At 39.5% G+C, this 20,651-nt stretch overlaps 1 protein-coding gene across 3 annotated transcripts in view; it reads right to left on the bottom strand.

Annotated features, from left to right (window-relative positions):
• Nucleotides 1–20,651, bottom strand: part of Kdm4c (lysine demethylase 4C) — a 313,858-nt gene that overhangs the window by 212,211 nt on the left and 80,996 nt on the right. For all 3 annotated transcript variants that reach the window (XM_090329959.1, XM_090329957.1, XM_090329958.1), the window contains exon 8: nt 16,354–16,491. In XM_090329959.1, coding sequence (XP_090186085.1) covers nt 16,354–16,491 — 138 coding nt within the window. The remainder of the gene's footprint in view (nt 1–16,353; nt 16,492–20,651) is intronic.

Below are 20,651 nucleotides of genomic sequence, written 5' to 3'. Positions count from 1 at the left end.
CTTAGTTCCATTTCAGAAGCAATGAGGAATAAACTCTAATTAGATATAAGCTAAGCAGTTACAGGTTTGTAATACTGTAAATGTGCTGGATACACACACACACACACACACACACACACACACACACACACACACACAAAATCTTCCTTTGGTAAAGTGAAGTTCTGACTACAACTTAGCTATCCTGAGGCAGATATATTTCAAGACATTTCAGCTATCTATCTAGAAGACAAATTGAGACATTAGTTCATACATAATAAGTTTTCAATGAAAATTGAAAAATATCTTTTTCAAAATAATACAAAACAACACTAGAAAAGTCATTCAAAACTCCAACTGCACAGAAGTAGACAATATGAACCTGAGGGATCCGCTTTATATTATTTCATTTTGTGCCACTGGACAGAGCACCAACTAATCAGATATGCATCTTTCCATTTCTTTTTCAATTGTCTGCAAATTTTAGCTCTTTTCTTTTCTCTTCTTTTCTCTAGACAGATCTCACTAGGTAGCTCTGATTAGCTTCAAACACATTTACCAGTGAATGGAAAGACAGGTGTACACTATTAGAACATCCTTCCCACTTCCCCAAAATTTCCAACACAAACCGTCACAACCTACAGAAGGTATTTGTTAACTAACCTTTTGGATTTTTTTAATGACAGTATATTTGTGAGCTCTTTATTCAACACACACATAGACTGGCCCTGCTGGTTTTTAACAGTGATGGTAGAAACGTTCAGAAAATCTACTTAGTCAATCCTCCACTGCTTATAACCATATTTTTATACCAGTAAAATGAGAAGAAGGTGTTATGAACATCCTTGGTTTAAATTGGCCACTAGAATTGTTTCTGGAATCCTTGTTTGACCATTTTCCCTTAAAATAAAATGAATCAAAATTCGCAGTTTTTCCATACTAAAATGGCAAAGGAACTTCATTTTTCAACCTATGATAGATACAAACAGCTATAAAGAAAGGAAATGTCACCTATTTTTAGTGACTCAAAGAGTAAATTTTAATAACTAAAAGGCATACCTATGAGAAGGAAAACGTATACCATAAATTTGTGAAAAATTATAATCATGTTTCTGACAGTTAAAAGACATCACCAATTGAAGAGGGGGAAGATAGCGCCAGCCTAGCTCTCTGCCACAAAAATAGAGAATCAGGGAATCCCACGAGCCAACTATCTTAAGAAACCCACAACTACAAATTCAAGAAGCAATGGAGAACTATACAAATGGGAAAAGAAATCTAGATCCAACGTTCTCAAGGAATCCCAAACGCGAGGATCCTTCCCCACCCCTGACGCCGGTCCCGAGCTGCGAAAACTGTGGCTCCAACTTCCAGCAATGCCAGCAAGCGGCAGAATCCATATGCAGGAACCCACACAGATGGGGCGCTGGCAGCACAGATGGTGGTGGAGACCAGAGAGGAGGCTAAAGACCCTCCAACACTGCAGAGCAGCTCACAGCCAAACCCCATCAGTAAGTAGCCCAGCAGGTTCCCCCATACCCATCGGGAAAGCAGAGCTGGTGGCGAGCTACAGAACTTAACCCAGACCCCTCCCAACCCGCCCAAGAAAGACTGGCAAGTGCAGGGGGGCAAGGAACTCAGAATCCTGTCTCTTTTCCCAACAGCACCCTCCCCCAGGCCATTGATTTGAGACCAACAGGCAGGCAGGCACTAAGACCCAGCACTTCACCTAAGGGGGCGAAAGTGTCACTGCTCCCACCTGTCCAACAGCCTCCTCCCCGAGGCCACTGAAACTGGAGACTGAGGGATGCTGAGACACTGCCTTCCAACAGCGGGTAGGGGTGTGTAGGAGTCTGGGGGCCAGCATCTGACTGACCCAAATCTAAGTGAGGGGCCCTCCCTGGGAGTCTCCAGCAAGAAAGCACCAAGGGGCCCCCCACCAAGTCATAGAAAGACTCTCAGCCAAAGCGGCTGAAACACAGTAGGGAACTGAAGGGCAGACCAGCAGGGGCTGAGCTTTCCCTCTGAGAGCCCATGTCCTTGGCTGGGCACCACCCCTGGGAACAGGATAGGAAAAGTAGCCATCTGCCAGCCTTAGCGGAGACCAAAGCACGCACTCCCATGCTACGGCCCACTGTGGGGCCACTGGTTGAGCTGAGAGCTAGCTGTGTAGTGGCACACAGCCTCTGGGAACAGGCTGAACATCTGTAAAAGCTGCAAACTCTGACCAAGTCAGTGGCGGAACTAATTTAGCTGAGAACCACATATATACACATATTCCCAGAACCACCAGTCCCAAACCAAGTAAAGACCGCCACCTACCGACCACAGAGCAAACCTACAACAACAGTCTTTGATGCCTCAGAAAGCACAATGACTAATTATGACATATGTAAATAATCAAAGTCCCACACAAAGCCCAAAAGGAAACAAGAGTGAAGGGACAAGAGAGATGTCACCATCCCAAGAAATGACACCCGAAGAGACACAAAACATGACTCTATTCAAGATGATTGTAGACGTGACTAATGAGATTAAAGCAGAATTCCAAAAACAAAAGCAGGAAATTACCAAGGAGCTCCTCGAATGCAAAAGAGAAGTGAAAGAAAAGATTAATACATGATCAGCTCAGTGTCTACAATTCAAGCAAAAATGAATGCATTAAGCAACAGATTGACTGAGACGGAGAATAGGACATCAGGAACAGAAGATAAAACACAAGAGCTGTAACAGAGAATCTTTAGCCTGGAGAAATCAGTCAGAAATCACCAAAGAGAATTCCAGGACCTGGCACATGCAGCCAAGAAATCTAATCTTCGTATAATAGGGATTGATGAAGGGGCCCAGTTTCTTGATAAAGGAATGCAGCCCTTATTCACCAAAATCATAGCAGAGAACTTCCCCAACCTTAAACTCCCAAACCCAACAAACCATTCACTAAATGGACAAGGGAACTAAAGAGAGACTTATCAAAAGAAGAGATTAAAATGGCAGAAAAGCATATGAGAAAATGTTATCATCCATGGTCATAAAGGAAATGCAAATAAAACAACCCTAAGATATCACCTTATCCCAAGAATGGCCAAGATTTTGAACTCAGACAATGACAGTTGCTGGCAGGATTGTGGAGAAAAAGGAACCCTACTGCTGGGGCCACAAACATGAGAAGAGGTATCAATGTTTTGAAGTAATGCACCTTCTATCTGGCAAATATAACTATAATTTCTATTAATTATAAAAAAGGAAATTTAAAAAAATATCCCCAATTGAAAGCTCCCCAAAATCACAGTACTATACACTTAGCATGCCATATTCTTATAACAACACAGTACTACAATGGGCTTTCTTCATATTGCCTGTGGTTTTTTTGTTCCAGTTTAGGGACTTGAACTCAGGACCAGAGTACTGTTCCCAAGCTCTTTTTGCTCAAGGGTAGTGCTCTACCACTTGAGCCACAGCTCAACTTCTATTTTGTTTAGTAATTAATTGGAAATACATATATCAGGTTCCTACCCAAGCTGGCTTGGAAGCACAGCCACCAGGTCTCAGCTTCCTGAATAGCCAGAATTGCAGGCAACAGCCACTGGCACTCGGTGGCTTTTATTTTACCACAGTTAAAATCCCAATCTAAAAAATATAGAAAATTCTATAAACAGCTCCTTGCACATTTCTATTCACTAATCTGCACCATGACGTTTACTAGTTCTATGCTGAGCTTAAGCCATAACATACAAATGACATAAAAGTTTATGATAAGCTACTCCCTCCTTTCACTACTAGGCAGCCCTGTTAAATAAGCAGCACATTCCACAGTACTGGGCCTGTCACAAGGTCCTTCCTATTCAATTTACCAACACCCATTCTCAACAGCCTGCATTGGCTCTGTAAAACCACACACCTGTAAATTAGAGCTGACTTCAATAACTTCTCTCAGGCATACGATAAATGTAAAGCTTGGTGTAAAAATGAATATTCGATCTTTGTGTCTTCAATTGTTGACAACTATTCCCCCAAGTATCCTATGTCTAACTTCCCCAGATCTGGGTCTGCCTCACCCTCTGCCTCTCCAGCTTTTACCGTCAGTCAAAATCTGTGTTTGGTTTTATTGTTCTTAATCCAGGAATGACAGGCAGAGAAAACATTCTCCTGGAGCTATCATAATGGCATGTGCTGCTCTGTGAAGATGGCTCAGAAGCAACTGTGTTTCAAAGGCAGGTTAAAGAGACAGATGGGTAGGGGCACAATTAACAGAAGATAGCCACCTCAAGAAAGAGACAGAGTTCCAGGAAAGGCTTTACTTCATCATGGAGAAGGAACACTGTAATAAATTCTGAAGGGTAGTAAGAATCATAACATCCTTTCCAGATGGAATCCATAATCTATGTGTGCAAAGCTATAGAGGATACAAACAGCAGTCCTGCTAAAGGGCAGCCCAGAAGGCAAGAAGACTGTAATAAACCAGGAGCCTAATGCAGCAACCTCCAAACTAAAAGGCTAGCATCTCAATTTTTTAAATATAGATGGTATATGTTCTTTAGTTGTTTGCTTTAAGAGTGGTATCAAATTTAAGGATATTTTAAGCATCATCTGCTCTTTTCAACAATAAGCAATAATTCCCCTGGCTGTAAACATTTTTAAAATCTATACTATCCTTTATGATTATTGCCATGCTATTTGTTTTATTTCAATGCAGCTCTCCTTGCCTGGGTGTATGTACTTAGAAACCAGACTTTGTTTCTTTGTTTCTTTTTCTTTCCTTTTGCATTCCTATTTGAATTCACATTACCAGAGAACAGTTGGCTAGCACCATTTACTTTTTCTGTCATGTCTCTCAAATTCACTATAATATTCTTATAAAGCCAAAACAGAGGGGGGGAGACTCTAAAAGACTTACAAAAATTTATTTGAACAACACAATCCTGTAAATATGCCAACACTGTTTATTTAGTAAAGAAAAGCACAAAGGCATTATAATTCTGTCCCAGCATTCATTATGGTGGAAGAAGTCAAGATGGCAATAGGGAAAGAGCCCATCAACAAGTACAGGACCCGACACGTGCATGAACCCCAGGTCCACCTACCATCTGCTCATTGCAGAGGGAATGCAAACAGAGCCATGAACTAAGATGATCATTTTCCAAGTTCCAATTTGTTAACAAGCTATGCGCAGTGAACTCTGGTGCACTGCTGTGGTTTCGTGATGCCCTTCAGAAAAACATCCTCAGCAAACCACCTGTGATACTATATTGGAAAAGGGGAGACTTTTAATAACTATACCCTAAACAAACTTATAAATGAAAGATGAATTATACAGAAAGGTATTTTTAAAGGAATGGTATTGCAAAGCAATGTGTGCATTGTTTCTAATTGTGTAAATTTTTCAAAGGATACAGATAGTTGCTGATAGTTTTGAAGGGATAGTCAATAAACTATTAACAGTTTTTTTTCCCCCCTTTTGGCAGGGGTGGGGGGGAGTGGGGGACTGCTATTATCAACAGCTTGAACTCAGGGCCTAGCCTCTGGTAGTTTTTTGCTCAAAGCTGGAGCTCTATCACTTGAAGTACACCTCTCCTTCCAGCCTATGGCTAGTTAATCAGAGAAGAGTCTCACAGACTTTTCTTCCCAGGCTGACTTTAAACCACGATCTGCACAATCAGGATCCTGAATAGCTAAGTATACAGTTGTGAACCTGGACATTTCTGTTGTTGTATTTTAACCTTTAATGGACTAAGAAGGTTATTACTAGACAGTGGTATTTTTTTTACAAATTTTAACAATGGATAATTGAGTAATATTAAGAACTAAAAGGATTTCCTTACTATTTTAAAAGCTGTAGTACACAAGAACACCATAACTAACTCACAATTCTCCCACCATGAGAAGTACTTTTTGCTAATAAAATAGCACTATAATGATCATGTTCTGCCTCCGTGTCTCACAAGAGACATCGAGGGGATAAGTCTTTGGAGATGGTGAGAGCTGTATACACACTGCCTTCCTGCATTTCAGGATGGTCATACCAATTACATCACTGCAGGGAGCAAAGAGCCCAGTCTACCATCTGCATTCTCTCCAGGAATTGGGGGGGGGGGTTCCCTTTTGTCTTTGCTAAGAATAAGAAAATCCTTCATTATTTCTTTGAATACTATTTAGGTTTGAATTTTTCATTTTTACTTATCTGTAAAGAAGAAACAGAGGAAAAGGGTTACTTCTGTTATACAATTTCAAAAATCATCAAAACTGTAATTAAAAAAACAAAAAGCACTTACAACTAAAGAACAATACTGAAGCACACATTTCTAACAACTGTAAGCATTTTTCCAAGAATGACTAAAACTTGATACTACATCTTATGAAGCAGTATAAAGATTTTGGAGCTGGGGCTCAAGCAGTAGAGCACCTGCCTTGCCCTGTCATGCTGGATTCAATGGAGAGGGAGAGAGTTGGCATTCCACGATTGTCACCTAAAGTTCAATACTGCTCTTTCATCTCACAAAAGACAACAGCCAGGAATGCTGGCACATAACAGTGATTCTGACACTGGGGCAGAAGCTAGAGGATCAAATGTCTGAAATCAGCCAAGTCTTTATATTGTGTAGCCAAGACTGGCTCACAGTAAGACTCTGTCTTAAAAAAAAAAAAACAAAAAGAAAACAATGCTGGACACAGTGGCTCAATCCTAGCTTCTCAGGAGGCTGAGATCTGAGGATCAAGGTTCAAAGCCAGCCTGGGTACAAAAGGACCTGGGACTCTTATCTCCAATTAACCTCTAGAAAACAGGAAGTGGGGCTTGGCTCAAGGGTAGGGTGGTAGCCTTGAGCTGAAGAGCTCAGGGACAGTGCCCAGGCCAAGTCCAAGCCTAATGACCCACAAAAAAGGGGGGTGGGGAGGACTGGAGCTGGGCACTGATGGCACATTCCTACATTCCTAACTACACAGGAGGCTGAAATCTGAGGGCTGTGGTTCAAAGCCAGCTGGAGGAGCAGCAAAGTCCATATCTCAAATTACACACAAAATGCTGGGAAGAAGAGCTGTGGCTCAAGTGATAGAGTGCTACCCTTGATCACTGAGTACAAACTCCAGTACTAACACACACACACACACACCAAAGGTGAGTGGCTAGAGAAGTGACTCGAGTGATGAGGGTATCTTCCTAACCATCCTGAGCATGAACATCAATCCCAGAAAGGGGAATAAAAAAGAAAAAGAGTGAACTCTAAAGTATACTGGGGACACTTTGTGACCATGATGTACACATCACCACCAAATGAACCTGTGGTAGAAGATGCTGATAAATGGGGAAGGCTGAATGAAGGAACAAGAAGAATGTGGGAAGTTTCTGTACCTTTCTCTCAATTTTGCTAGAAACCTAGAACTGCTGTGAAAGCAAAATTCATATTGCAAGTGGCCTTTAAGGCAATCACAAACTCCAAGAACTGTTGAATGAGCCAGTGCAAAGTAGCATGCAGTTTCTGTCCTTCATACCACGAGAACAGAGACCTTTTTATTACTACTTTAGCATTTGGGGATAATAAGCATATTAAAATATAACCTAGGGCTGGGAATGTGGCTTAGTGGTAGAGTGCTTCCCTAGCATGCATGAAGCCCTGGGTTTCATTCCTCAGAAGCACATAAACAGAAAAAGACAGATGTGGTGCTATGGTTCAAATGGTAGAGTGCTAGCCTTGAGCAAAAAAGTTCAAGCTAAGGGTGAGGGTGAGGGAGAGAGGGAGAGGGAAAGGGAGAGAGGGAGAAGGAGAAAGGCAGAGGGAGAAGGAGAGGGAGAGGCAGAGGGAGAGGGAAAGGCAGAGGCAGAGGCAGAGGGAGAGGGAGAGGGAGAGGGAGAGGGAGAGGCGAGGAGAGGAGAGGGAGAGGCAAGGAGAGGCAGAGGGAGAGGGAGAGGCAAAGAGAGGCAGAGGGAGAGGCAGAGGGAGAGGCAGAGGCAGAGGGAGAGGGAGAGGGAGAGGGGAGGAGAGGGGAGGAGAGGGGAGGAGAAGGGAGGAGAGGGGAGATTCTCTTTAAAATGATTCCTGAGCGTTTTAATACTGAGTACCCAAGATTAAAGATACTATGAAGAATGTCACTGATTTAAGAAAGTAAATTTAATTTAAGAGAGAACTGAAACACAAAACAGAAAGAACTCATATTGTGGCACTTATATGTTAGGCAATTTAATCATTAAAATAAAGGAAAATCAATTTCAAAATCTTGCATTATCTCTTTACATATGTTTAGGTGTCAGAATGACTTAAAATTAGTAAAAAAAAAAATATTCCTTGAGCTTGTAAGAGAATATTATCAGCTCTTCAGTGAAATTCTTCTTTCTGACATATTGTGTTAATATGATATCACTCAAAACAAAGTGAATGCAAAATAAAAGATAACCATTTTGGTGTTGCCAACTATTATATCGTCCCTCTCAAGAAACACCATCATTTAACCTGCCATAGAAAGCCTCATACTGTGTACACTGTAATAAATACACTGCTTCTGATGGTGCTGGCGAAAGATGACTGTCCCCAAGACAATGATTCCTTTTTACTCAAGAAAATCAGGACAGTAAATAACTTTTCTTCCCTCAGAGACAATCCTAGTGCTTGAGGCTGCCACAACACAAAAACAAAATATCTTCACAAATGTCTCCAAACAGTCAGGCTGAAAACCTAAGCCAAAGTTTCATTTAACAGCCTGTCAGTTTTTTGATGTGAAGCTAATGAATGCAGTGGCAAACAAATCCATCAAACCCAACATCAAAACAACTGCACTTCATCCCTCCATAGAGAAAAATGAAATACAACCTATGGGCCAACTCTTTGATCCAGCCCAACCAGGAAGCAGACCTATGAATGCCACTGCGGCAGCTGCATACCAGTAACATGGACTCCAGAAACAGGAAGTAGTCACCTCAAATAAGCCCAATTGCTTCCATGACTTCAATTGCTTTGCAACCTGTTATATATTTTCATACCTGGACTAGAAAAAAATAAAATCATTGAACTTCAGATTATTCTAATGTTCAAAGCACTAACAATCCTCAAAACAAGTAGAGCATAGGATTACCTTTAATACTACAACTCTGCACATGGAGGTTTATCACAAGCCCTCCCATTCTTCTTGAAGGTTCCCTGATGACAATGTATCCTTCTTTATAGGAACTGTGAGTACTCCCCAACCTGAGCCAAGTCTAAATCCCCAGACCAATAGCTTTCCACAAATCATACCAGAGATTATTAGCCTTTTTAGGTTGGTTAGTGCCAGATTTTTTAAAAAGCTGATTTGGGAGCTAGGGGCGTAGCCTAGTGGTAGAATACTCACCGAGCATGCATTCAGCCCTGGTTCCATTCCTTGGTACAACATAAACAGAAAAAGCCTGAAGTGGTGCTGTGGCTCAAGTGGTCTTGAGCAAAAGTGTCCAAGGACAGTGCCCAGGCCCTGACTTCAGGTCAGCCCCAGGACCAGCCAAAAAATGGCTGTTCTTACAGCAGATTTGACTATGCTACATTTTGTTAACACAAAGCAAAAATAGAAAACAAAAAGAAAGGCTGAATGGTCCTCATTGAGAAAGACTAGATCACCAAGGAAAATGGTAAGAACTTGAGGCAGCAAGCGGAAATTTTTTCAGAAAAAAAGAATGAACAAAGTTAAGGCTTAGCGAGTAAACATCCTCCCGTGGCTACCTATATCTTACTTAATCTTCTCCAGTCTTTACTCCACGTCTTTGCAAGATATGTAAGAATGTGAAAGGGGCCATCTGAATTCAAAGATTAAAACATGGGCACTGAAATAGCCACAATATACAACAATTTAGTCTACAATACATTCATTTGGAAGAAGTTCTGAGCTTGACTCAAACACTAGAATGGAAATTCTAACCAACAGATCTTAAGAGCATACATTTCCTGAATAAATATATCTCTATATGTAAGAATGATTTCATTTTAAATCAACAGATGTCCCTTTTTCTATTCCTATACAGTGGCACCATCAGAAATCATAAACCATTACCAGAATTCAAGAAGTCAAGAAGAAAGAAACCAACACTTGAACATTTACAAAACCAAATCTACTCTGACTCTGTTCTCACCCAGATAAGGGATTCTGAGTATATGGTGCTAGGTATCTAGTAAACAAGTGTAGTCTTAGTAAATGGAACCCTGTGCCCATCTAGCATTTTGATGAATAACCAAAGCCTGTCTGCTTATGAGAAAGTATCTTCTATCAAAGAAAATGAGGTCATATTTGCCAAACCAAGTTATGTTTTCATTGAAAGAAGCCTTTCATAGAAACTGTTCTGAATAACCAAATTAGGAATTATATCTACGTATGAAAAATGCAGGCAGCCCCTATGCTGGACCACATTCATTAAATAATGTGCCACAGAGACACTTTATCAGGCACTTGTTACACAATCAAGTTGATTACATATGACGGTACAGCAGCATGCAGCCATACAATACCTTACCTACAGAAAATGTGCTAGTTGGGGGACGGGAGTGTGGCCTAGTGGTAAAGTGCTTGCATAGCATGCACAACGGCCGGGGTTGAATTCCTCAGTATCACATACATAGAAAAAAGCCAGAAATGGTGCTGAGCTCAAGTGGCAGAGCTCTAGCCTTGAGAAAGCTCAAGAACAGTGTTCAGGCCCTGAGTTCAAGCCCCAGGACTGGCAAAAAAAAAAAAAAAAAAGCTTTTTATAATAATTATTTTTAAAGCTTAACTCATCATCACTTATAATTTCTTTTTGTTATTAGCATTTATAATAAATTGAAAAGCCAAACAATTAGATAAGTTACCAAATATGGACAATCCCAATACTAAGTTTATTTACCACAATTAATAATTCATCCACACATTTCATGAGTCCGGAGCAAAACACATACACACAAATTTTCCAATGATTAAAAATTTCCACCTTGTGATATTTTCCTGTTTGTGAGAAACCCCGAAATTCTTTTTATACATTGATTGCAAGGACCAATGATTTTGTGTGAAAACTGGGAAGTCCTCATCCATCATCAGCGACAGAGATTGGTGAGCTAGCCAGGAGTTGAATCTTACAAGTTTGTACCCTCTCAGGTATTCACAATCAAATTCATGGGAAATGTCTCTAGCTAAAGTATGGCTTCTAACAAAGTAACCTGAAAAGCATTCTTTCGGATGACATAGCTTACTCATGGAAAAGACAAAACTAAATTAGAAGCTGTAAGTCAGCTCAAAAAAAGTAGCCAGCTCCCTCTATTACTCTATTTAGGTATTAAATTATAAGAATAGGGGAATGAGCCAAGCACTAGTACCCAACACAAATGATCCCAACTACTCAGTGGTTAAAATCTGCTGGCCTCTATCAACAAATAACCAGGGGCCAGGAGTTTGGCCTAGTGGTAAAGTGCTCACCTAACATGCCACATACTTAGAAAAGGAAGGAAACGGTGTCATGGTTCAAGTGGTAGAGCTCTAGCCTTGAGAAAGCCCAAAGATAGTGCTCAGGCCTTGAGTTCAAACACCAAGACTGGCAAAAAATAAATTAAAAAAAAAAATAACCAACAAAAATCAGGATTAGAAAAATGGCTCATAGTAGATCACCTGACAAATAAGTGAGCAAATGAAGTATGAGTTCCTGAGTTCAAACCTAGTGTTGCAAAGTAAGGGAGCAAGGGAGGAAGGGAAGAAAGGGAGGAGAAGGGAAGAATAGAGGGGGGAAGGGTAGGAGTGGGGACAAGATAAAAAGTTATCAACTCTATCTGGTGAATATAATGCAACCCTTCTATTAATTACAATAAGAAACATATGAAAAAAAGTTATCAACTCTTCATAACTGGGTGGAGATAAAAATGATAAGAAAAACTGGGGAAAGGAAGACTTAAAACTCCACCTATTCCTTCCTTTCTTTTTTCACATTTTTATTTGAATAACTATAATATAATAATAGTTAACAATGTTGTTTTCCTTATTATTAATAATTTGCTTAGTCTGATTTCCCAAGCATATGTATTAACTATCACAGGAAAGCACAATTAAATCAAAATTTATCCTTTCAGATAGACTGGGTCAAGATAATACTAGTCAGAAATACTGGGTCAGAAATACTAGTTCTGAGATGCATAGACAAAAGTTATATGGAGTTAGTATCTTAATAGAAAACATCAATGGAAAGAATGAGTGAGTGGCAGTGGGAAAATGATGAGAAAGTGTCCAAATCAAACATGAAAGGGAAATGGGAAAACAAGATGATTGGGAGGGGGTCGGGACAAAAACATGAGAAAGGGTGTCAATGTGTGAGAAATAATGCACCTACTATCTGGCCAATGTTATTGTATATATATTACCTCAAAAATTTAAAAAAATGTGCATGTCTGAAAAAAAAATCGCCTATTATCCCAGTGTTTTAGTTAGAACTAGATCTTGCCACCATGTTCTAGAATAAACAGCACCCATCTTACTAACCCAAAACAATCATCTCAGGATTAGAGTGCTTTCTTCCATCTCAGAAAATTTAAGGCTACAGACAGAATCAACATTTTGAGTCTTTAACTCCTGTTCTCTCTGTGAGAAGCAGGAAGAATTTCATCATTTTATTTTCATTTCTCCCTACTAAAACGTCACCAAAAAAGGTAACACACACAAAACACAGTAAATTTGTTAAGTTCTAAAGAGCCATACTTTAGATATCAAAAATAAGAAGATGAGAAGCTATCAAAATCTGAAAGAGCAGAGTGTGGTGGCTTATACCTGTAATTCTAGCTATTCAGGAGGCTGAGATCTGAGGACTGCAGTTCAAAACCAGCCCGGGCACTAAAAGACAGTCCATGAACCTCTTAATCTCCAAATAACCACCAGAAAACTGGAAGTGGCACTGTGGCTCAAGGGGTAGGGTGGTAGCCTTGAGCTGAAGAGTTCCGGGACAATGTCTAGACCCAGAGTCCCACAACCGGCCTAAAAAAAAAAAAAAAACCTGGAATATGGCACAGAATAATATAAAACAATATATTAAATAAAATTGTCAAGATAACATTAATATTGAGAGTATCATTTAAGTAAGTTAGTTCAAGATATTTTAATAAAACTATTGGTCCCAAGTACAGGGTCCTACTTTTCTGCATTGGTGCATAACTTAAGATGGATTCTTAATATACAACGATATTATTTACTAATTGATATTCTCTGTGTAGATGCTTCTTTCTCTCTCATCTCCTCAAAGATGCCTTTGTCCTAATCCCAAAATCTAGGACCATGCCATCTTGCATGAAAAAAAGGAGTTTTAAGACTGCTTTTAGTGAAATGGGATGCGGCATCCAGAAGTAACCTTTAAAGGCCCTTGCTGACAGCAAAAAAAGAAGAAATTAAGAAAGATCCAATTCATTGAAGCCCAGTAGTGGCTCACACCTGTAATCCTAGCTACTCAGGAGGCTGAGATCTGAGGATCTCAGTTCATTCAAAGCCAGCCTGGGCAGCCTGGAAGACCAGAAGTGGCACTATGACTCAAGGAGTAAAGTGATAGCCTTGGGCTGAAGAGCTCAGGGACAAGAAAAAGGAAGGAAGGAAGGAAGGAAGGAAGGAAGGAAGGAAGGAAGGAAGGAAGGAAGGAAGGAAGGAAGGAAGGAAGGAAGGAAGGAAGGAAGGAAAAGAAAGAAAGCAACAAAGCAAGCAAGAAAGAAAGAGAGAGGGAGGGAGGGAGGGAGGGAGGGAGGGAGAGAGAGAGAGAGAGAGAGAGAGAGAGAGAGAGAGAGAGAGAGAGAGAGAGAGAGAGAGAGAGAGAGAAAGGAAAGGAAAAAGAAAGGAAAGAAAAAAGGAGAAAGGAAAGGAGAAAGGAAAGGAGAAAGGAAAGGAAAGGAAAGGAAAGGAAAGGAAAGGAAAGGAAAGGAAAGGAAAGGAAAGGAAAGGAGAAAGGAGAAAGGAGAAAGGAGAAAGGAGAAAGGAGAAAGGAGAAAGGAGAAAGGAGAAAGGAGAAAGGAGAAAGGAGAAAGGAGAAAGGAGAAGAAAGGAGAAAGGAGAAAGGAGAAAGGAGAAAGGAGAAAGGAAAGGAAAGGAAAGGGAAGGAAAGGGAAAAGGGGAAAGGGAAAAGGGGAAAGGGGAAAGGGAAAGGAAGGAAAGGGAAAGGAATTTCCAGCAGCCTGAATAAGCTCAGGGATTCTAAGCCAGGCTTTCAGTAATGATAGCAGTTCTCCAAATCCTGATTTTTGATTGGTGAAAGCAAAATTGAGTCCACCAAACTATGAGCTGATAAGAAGATGCTATTTAAACCACTCAGTTCATGGTACTTTGCTACAGCAGCAACAAAAAAAAAAATTAATGTACACATAGTGAAAAAGCAGACAGAAGTATAGACACACACACACACGTACATTCAAGTACAACCATTTAAATTCATTGGCCCAAACTGTATTACACCACTGAATAAACATTATTTACCTATTAAGATAAAACACACATAATAAAAAAAGAAACTCTTTTTTTTTTTTTGGTGGGTCATGGGGCTTGAACTCGACTTGGGTGCTGTCCCTAAGCACTTCAGCTCAAGGCTACCACCCTACCCCTAGGCCTAGGCATTGTCCCTGAGCTCTTCAGCTCAAGGCTACCACCCTACCCTTGAATCAAGCCCCGCTTTCCCATTTTCTAGAGGTTAACTGGAGATAAGAGTCTCAGGTCCTTTTGTGCCTGCTGGCTTTGAACCTTGATCCTCAGATCTCTGCCTCCAGAGAAGCTAGGATTACAGGCATGAGCCACCGAGCCAGCAAAAAGAAAATCATTCTTTACTACACTTAGTGAATATTCACATACCTACATTTTTTTTTCCTCCATTACAGGACTTTTCCTGAGATTAGCTAGCTGAAGCAGTGGAACTGAGCTACAATCCCTGCCCTTTCTACTACAGTGCACCACTTCTTGACAATACAATCCTATGCATTCCATCAGCCAAGGTTCCAAGGAAGATGCTCCTGCCTCTCTCGATCCTCCTTGGTCCCACTCTTATCACTACTATGATTCCACACAGAAACCTAAAAACAATCCCACACTCCAGCTTTCCCTGCTACTGTAATGTCCTACTTTGGTCAGTACCACAAGTTCATTCTAAATATGTACTAAACAATTATCAAACATTTTTTTCTCGTGAGTTTCCATCGCTATGATAGCTTACTCATTATGCTGATGATTAAGGATGAGAATCAAGGACAAGAATCATTTTTAAAAAATCTTTGGAATTTCATGACTGACACTTTTTCAATACACACACAAACTTTTATTTTCTGCAATATTAATATAGTTCCTGGCCAAGGTACATACATTGAAGTTTCTAATGTTTTTATTATAACACATAGGAAGTATAACAAAGAATTATGTCACTTCTGTTCCTTCCTAAAGTACCAATCATAAACAGAAATTACTACAAGTCGCAAAAGTCTTGTAATAGCAGGTGTCTTTTTTCTATCAGTAATTCAGTCAAATGATTCCTGCATTACCAGAAAACAATTTTACTCAAATACACATGTAGATTATACCTGGAATCATAGTCCATAACCACCTAAAAATTTTACATACAAGTTTTACCAGTGCAGAATAAATAATATTCAGTTGTACCTTAAAGTAGTAAAGGTAAGGTTACATGAACTTTCATTTATCATTTTTCACTGAATCTACATCAACTTTCCATACTCTGGAAAATGTAGCTTCACTGAAGCTGCACTCTGCCCCCTGCAGCTTTGTCTTTAAAACCACAGGAAAGGAAGCAAATCTAATAGAACCCACGATTGCTTTGAAGATGTCCACTGTTTAACACCACAGTGAAAAGCAATTAAATTTAATAGAAGTTCTTATTTGTGGATAAAAATACACAGTATGTGAACTAAATTAAATACACTGAACAAGAAATATAGAATTTCATATCAAATATAACATGAAAATAGAAATGTGTGCTACATTATTACTTTCTGCGCCGAGGGCAATTTTAGTCATTTCTTGTTATTCTCCCTCAACCTCTTGTTAAAACTTTATCAGTTATTTCCTTCTGTGAATTTTTGTTTTCTAAGCCACAGATGGAAAGGACTCTAACAAGAAGAGCTCTAAGTCTATATAACATAGCACCATTAGAAAATCTTGCAGAAAAGTAACTAGTAGTCATAAGAGAGAAGTAAATACCTATTACATAAAATTACCAATCAGGGTAAACTGTCCCATAATAGTCTCCAAATAGGAAAGCCCACTTACAAATAGTAACAGCCTATGTAAAATAAAAATATCTACTTTGAAAAACCTATTGTAGTGAGAGACACATGGTGTGGATGATATAAAAACAAATACTCCACATGATTTAGTTTTCCCTCTACAATAACAAAAATACACATTTAATTTATGCTTTATTTTCAAGATATAACTTACCAATTTAGCAACTTTTCCATAGTCAATCCATCTGACAGTAGCAAAATTTGTAGACTCTGCACAGTTGAAACCATGATTGAAACCAGCATGGTAGCCATATGGAAAAGTGATCATGAACTCCCCAGCCTCCTGGGTGATCTGCAGGGCAGAAAATTGGTCATATTCTCCAGTAATAAGCCTTGTCAAGTTGTGAATATAATTAATACATTTCTATACAAATAAAACAAAGCAACATATGCTACACCAAAACTACTTTAATGTGTAAGAATTTCCCCTAGATTCTGTACTAACTCATTGGCAGTGGGGATTTTTCTGTTTATTTTTTGCTTCTGTTTTTATGCTGGTACTGATGATTGAACTCAGCCCTCTCACTTGGCTTTTTTTCTTTTCATTTCTTTTTGCCAGTTCTGGCACTTGAATTCTGGGCCTGACCATTGTCCCTGAGCTTCTGTGTGCTCAAGGCCAGCACACTACCACTTGAGCCAAACAGAGCACCAATGCTAGATTTTTCTGAGTAGTTTATTGGAGATGAAGTCTTATGGACTTCCCTTCACAGGCTGGCTTCAAACCATGATCCTCAGATCTTGGCCTCTCGAGTAGCTAGGATTACAGGATGAACCCCCAGCGCACGGCTCTGCTTGGCATTTTTGCTCAAAGTTGGGGTTCTACTTCTTGAGCAACCAGTGCCCAGCGTCATTAATAGTGCTTTTTCAGGGAACTGTGAAAAGAAATCCGTAAACAGAATGGAACCTTTTGATACTTTAGTGCAATCATTCAACTATACTCAAAGATATAATGTATTTGAGAAGGCATTCAAGTTAATATACTCATATTGACTATTAACATTAATACTTTAACAATTTGCATTACTTGATTTACATATAAAAGATATCACAATGAGTCCAAGAGTTTGCCCTAGTGGCAGACTGCTTGCCTAGCATGCACAAAGACACAGCTTCAATACACACATAGAAAAAGCTAGAAGTGGTGCTATGGCTCAAGTGGTAGAGCTCTAGCCTTGAAAAGGCCCAAGGACAGTGTTCAGGCCCTGAGTTTGTGCCCCAGGACTGGCAAAAAATAATATATATATATATATATGTATATACATACACACACACACATATATATATATCACAACTGGCATATGTGAGATTAAAGTTTTATAGATATTGACAGTGAATGTGGGACAAGCTGTAGTATGAATTCTTTTTTGTGTGTGTGTGGGGGTCATGGGGCTTGAACTCTGGGCCTGGGCACTGTCTCGGAGCACTTCAGCTCAAGGCTACTATCCCTTGAGCCACAGCACTGCTTTCCATTTTCTAAAGGTTAACTGGAGATAAGAGTCTCAAGTTCTTTAGTGCCTAGGCTGGCTTTGAACTATGATCCTCAGATCTCAGCCTCCTGAGTACACAGGATTACAGGCATGAGCCACCACATCAGGCAGGAGTGTGAATTCTTATTAGTAAAGTTGATAGTATTCACTCAGTTATTACTTTTTAAAACTTGGAGAAGATTCAATTAAATATATTTCATTTAACATGTAAACTTCTACTCAAAAAATTCTTCAAAGCTGGGTGTTGGTGGCTTACTCCTGTAATCCTAGCTACTCAGGAAGCTGAGATTTGAGGATCACAGTTCAAAGCCATCCCAGGCACAAAAGTCCATGAGACTCTTATCTCCAAATAACCACCAGAAAACCAGAACTGGTACTGTGACTCAAGTGGTAGAGCACTAGCCTTGAGCTGAAGAGCTCAGGGACAGCACCCAGGCCCAGAGTTCAAGCAGCATGATTAACCAAAAAAGAAACAAAAATTTTTCAACTGTATGTATGCATGTGAATGTCTTTATAAGTATAATGAATATAACTTAAATGTCTTCATAAATATAATGAATCTAACTTAAATACATCTGTAATCTAAAGGAAAGTGCGAAAAATATATTTTTCTGTTTCTATTTTATTAGAATTTAAATGTTTGTTTTTTATAATCAGCAAAGAAAAACTATGTATACCATAAGTTACAGAAAAGTTAAGCCACAAAACTAATGTTATTTTTTTTAGAAATGAACTATTAGACAGTAAATCATAAATCTTTCAGTAAATTATAATTACCTTCAAATAGAATGCCCTACTTTTCATTTTCCATTACCTAATATAATGTATCTATCAGCGAACCCTAACAAGGTTCTCTGAACTCTTTAAATTGGCACAAAGAATCTGGACAATAAAGGAAACTTCCATACTAAGTTCACATTCAGTGCCAGCATTTTCAACTAGTTTTATAGGTAAAAGTTTTGTGGACCCATAAGTTTAGCCTAGTGGTAGAGTGCTTGCCAAGGTTGCACGAAGTCAGGAGTTCGATTCCTCGCTACCACATACATAGCCAGAAATGGCTCAAGTGGTAGAGCTCTAGCCGTGAGAAAGCTCAAGGACAGTGCCCAGGCCCTGACTTCAAGGCCCAGGACTGGCCAAAAGAAAAAAAGTTTACATGTATGTGTTTCCTAAAAAAAGAGACTGCGTAGTTCACACTGGTGACAAACTCATCATGTGTTCCAGGATGGCCCCAAAATCATGTTCCTCCTTCCTCAGACTCTCAAATGCTGGCATTTCAGGTATATACCACCATGCTCGGCTAAAGGTACACTTTTCATTATTCTACTGACTAAAAATTTTTCCCATTTTCTTTGACATATAATGCATATCATATAATACATAATATTCAGAGAATAAATATACAGGTTGGTCAGCACATAACAAATCCAGTTTATTAGAAGGATAATTGTCATTTCAAATCACAATGGGAGTTGTGGAGGAAGAGCATATAATCTATAGGTATTCTTTTTCTTAAGAATTGATATTAATTGTAAAATAGCTTGAAGGAAGGAAAGGGAAAAAAGTGTTCATCCTAAATGTATGCTCTGCCCCTGGAAGGACAGGGTTGCATTTAAGAGGAAGAACATGCTTCAAAGTAACATATTATGAGAAAGAACTCTATATACATGTTGTCTTTTCTTTCTTACAATAACTATTAAGTAGTCACTACATAATTTCTGTTTTGCAAATGATGAAAATAAAGCTCAGAACACTTACATGACAGAAACCAAGAATAAACCAGAAACCCAAGAATCTTGCTGCATCATGTAACATTTCTCCAAACACTCACCAATCCTAAAATGATCGCTAGTACCCAAACCAGCCCTATCCTATGTTCCCTGTCTTAGGGAACAATGGCCCACTACTTCTGCCATGTAGACACAGGCTTTCCTAACACTGTCTTTTAATATTGTGGCTCTTCTACATAGAGTGGCTCATGAAGCTAAGGCAAATCACTTCAATGAAGATTGAGGTGGGGGTATAGATATAGCACAGTGGTAGGGTACCATGTATAAGGCCCTGGATTCCATCCATTCTCATCCCCAGGGAGATTAGAGAGAAGGGGAAGCAAAGTGGAGACAGACAGACAGAAGGAAAGATAATCTGATGATGCATCTGTATTCCACAAAAAAATGCTGCTGAGAAGTGCCTGCACATATAGCAAAGCCTCTCTGTGGCAGTGGCCCCACCCCTTCTGCTGACACTGCCTCTGCCTCCTGCACCTGATGGTGTGTGCCTACCATCAGCAATTCTCTACACAGAAGCAAGTTCACAGTGAAATGGCTACAAGTAGGTGAGTAAACAAACCATGCTCATTACAGGGCCAGTGTATGTCCTGCATGACTGCACACAGACACTGTGTCAGGGCGAGGAACCCTGCCTCAAGCTGAAGGATTATCTGCACTTAGGAAAATCCAACTTTGAACAACGCCCTCCTGCCAAAACAAGATCCCATAAGGACTTAAGGCCCTGAAGACGGACTTAGCCACGTGCAAAATGCTTCCAAGGTGGAAAACAGCAAGGATTCTGGATATAAAAGTCAAATGAAAAGTAGAAAGAAGACTCTTTTTAGTGTTACTCCAAATAGCTATGTATTTAATCCTCCTGAAACTTAGACTGTGCTGTAATTTATCTGCTCAAAAGCTTTTCTCAGCTCAGATTCTTCACATAGAAATGTTCAAGCTCTGTTACAATTCTGACCCAATGCCTACTATAGGTACAAATACAAGGAGTGTAGTATCTACAGTTTTACAGAACTTAATACAGCTTCAGAACTTAATATTACTTCCAAATTTTACTATACCCATTATCAGAAAATTTTAGCCATAATGTATTATGTCAAATGTGTTTAAAAGTAACTCAGTCATACTGTAATCATTAAGTTTAACCATTCTGCTAATAGTAATTGCTCCAAATTCTTTTTCCA

Source organism: Megascapheus bottae, chromosome 3 (assembly GCF_031878675.1).
Source record: "Megascapheus bottae isolate mThoBot1 chromosome 3, mThoBot2.hap1, whole genome shotgun sequence".
NCBI classification, from domain to species: Eukaryota; Metazoa; Chordata; class Mammalia; order Rodentia; family Geomyidae; genus Megascapheus; species Megascapheus bottae.
The sequence above is the reverse complement of the archived record's forward strand: the minus strand, read 5'-3'. Positions and strand labels throughout refer to the sequence as shown.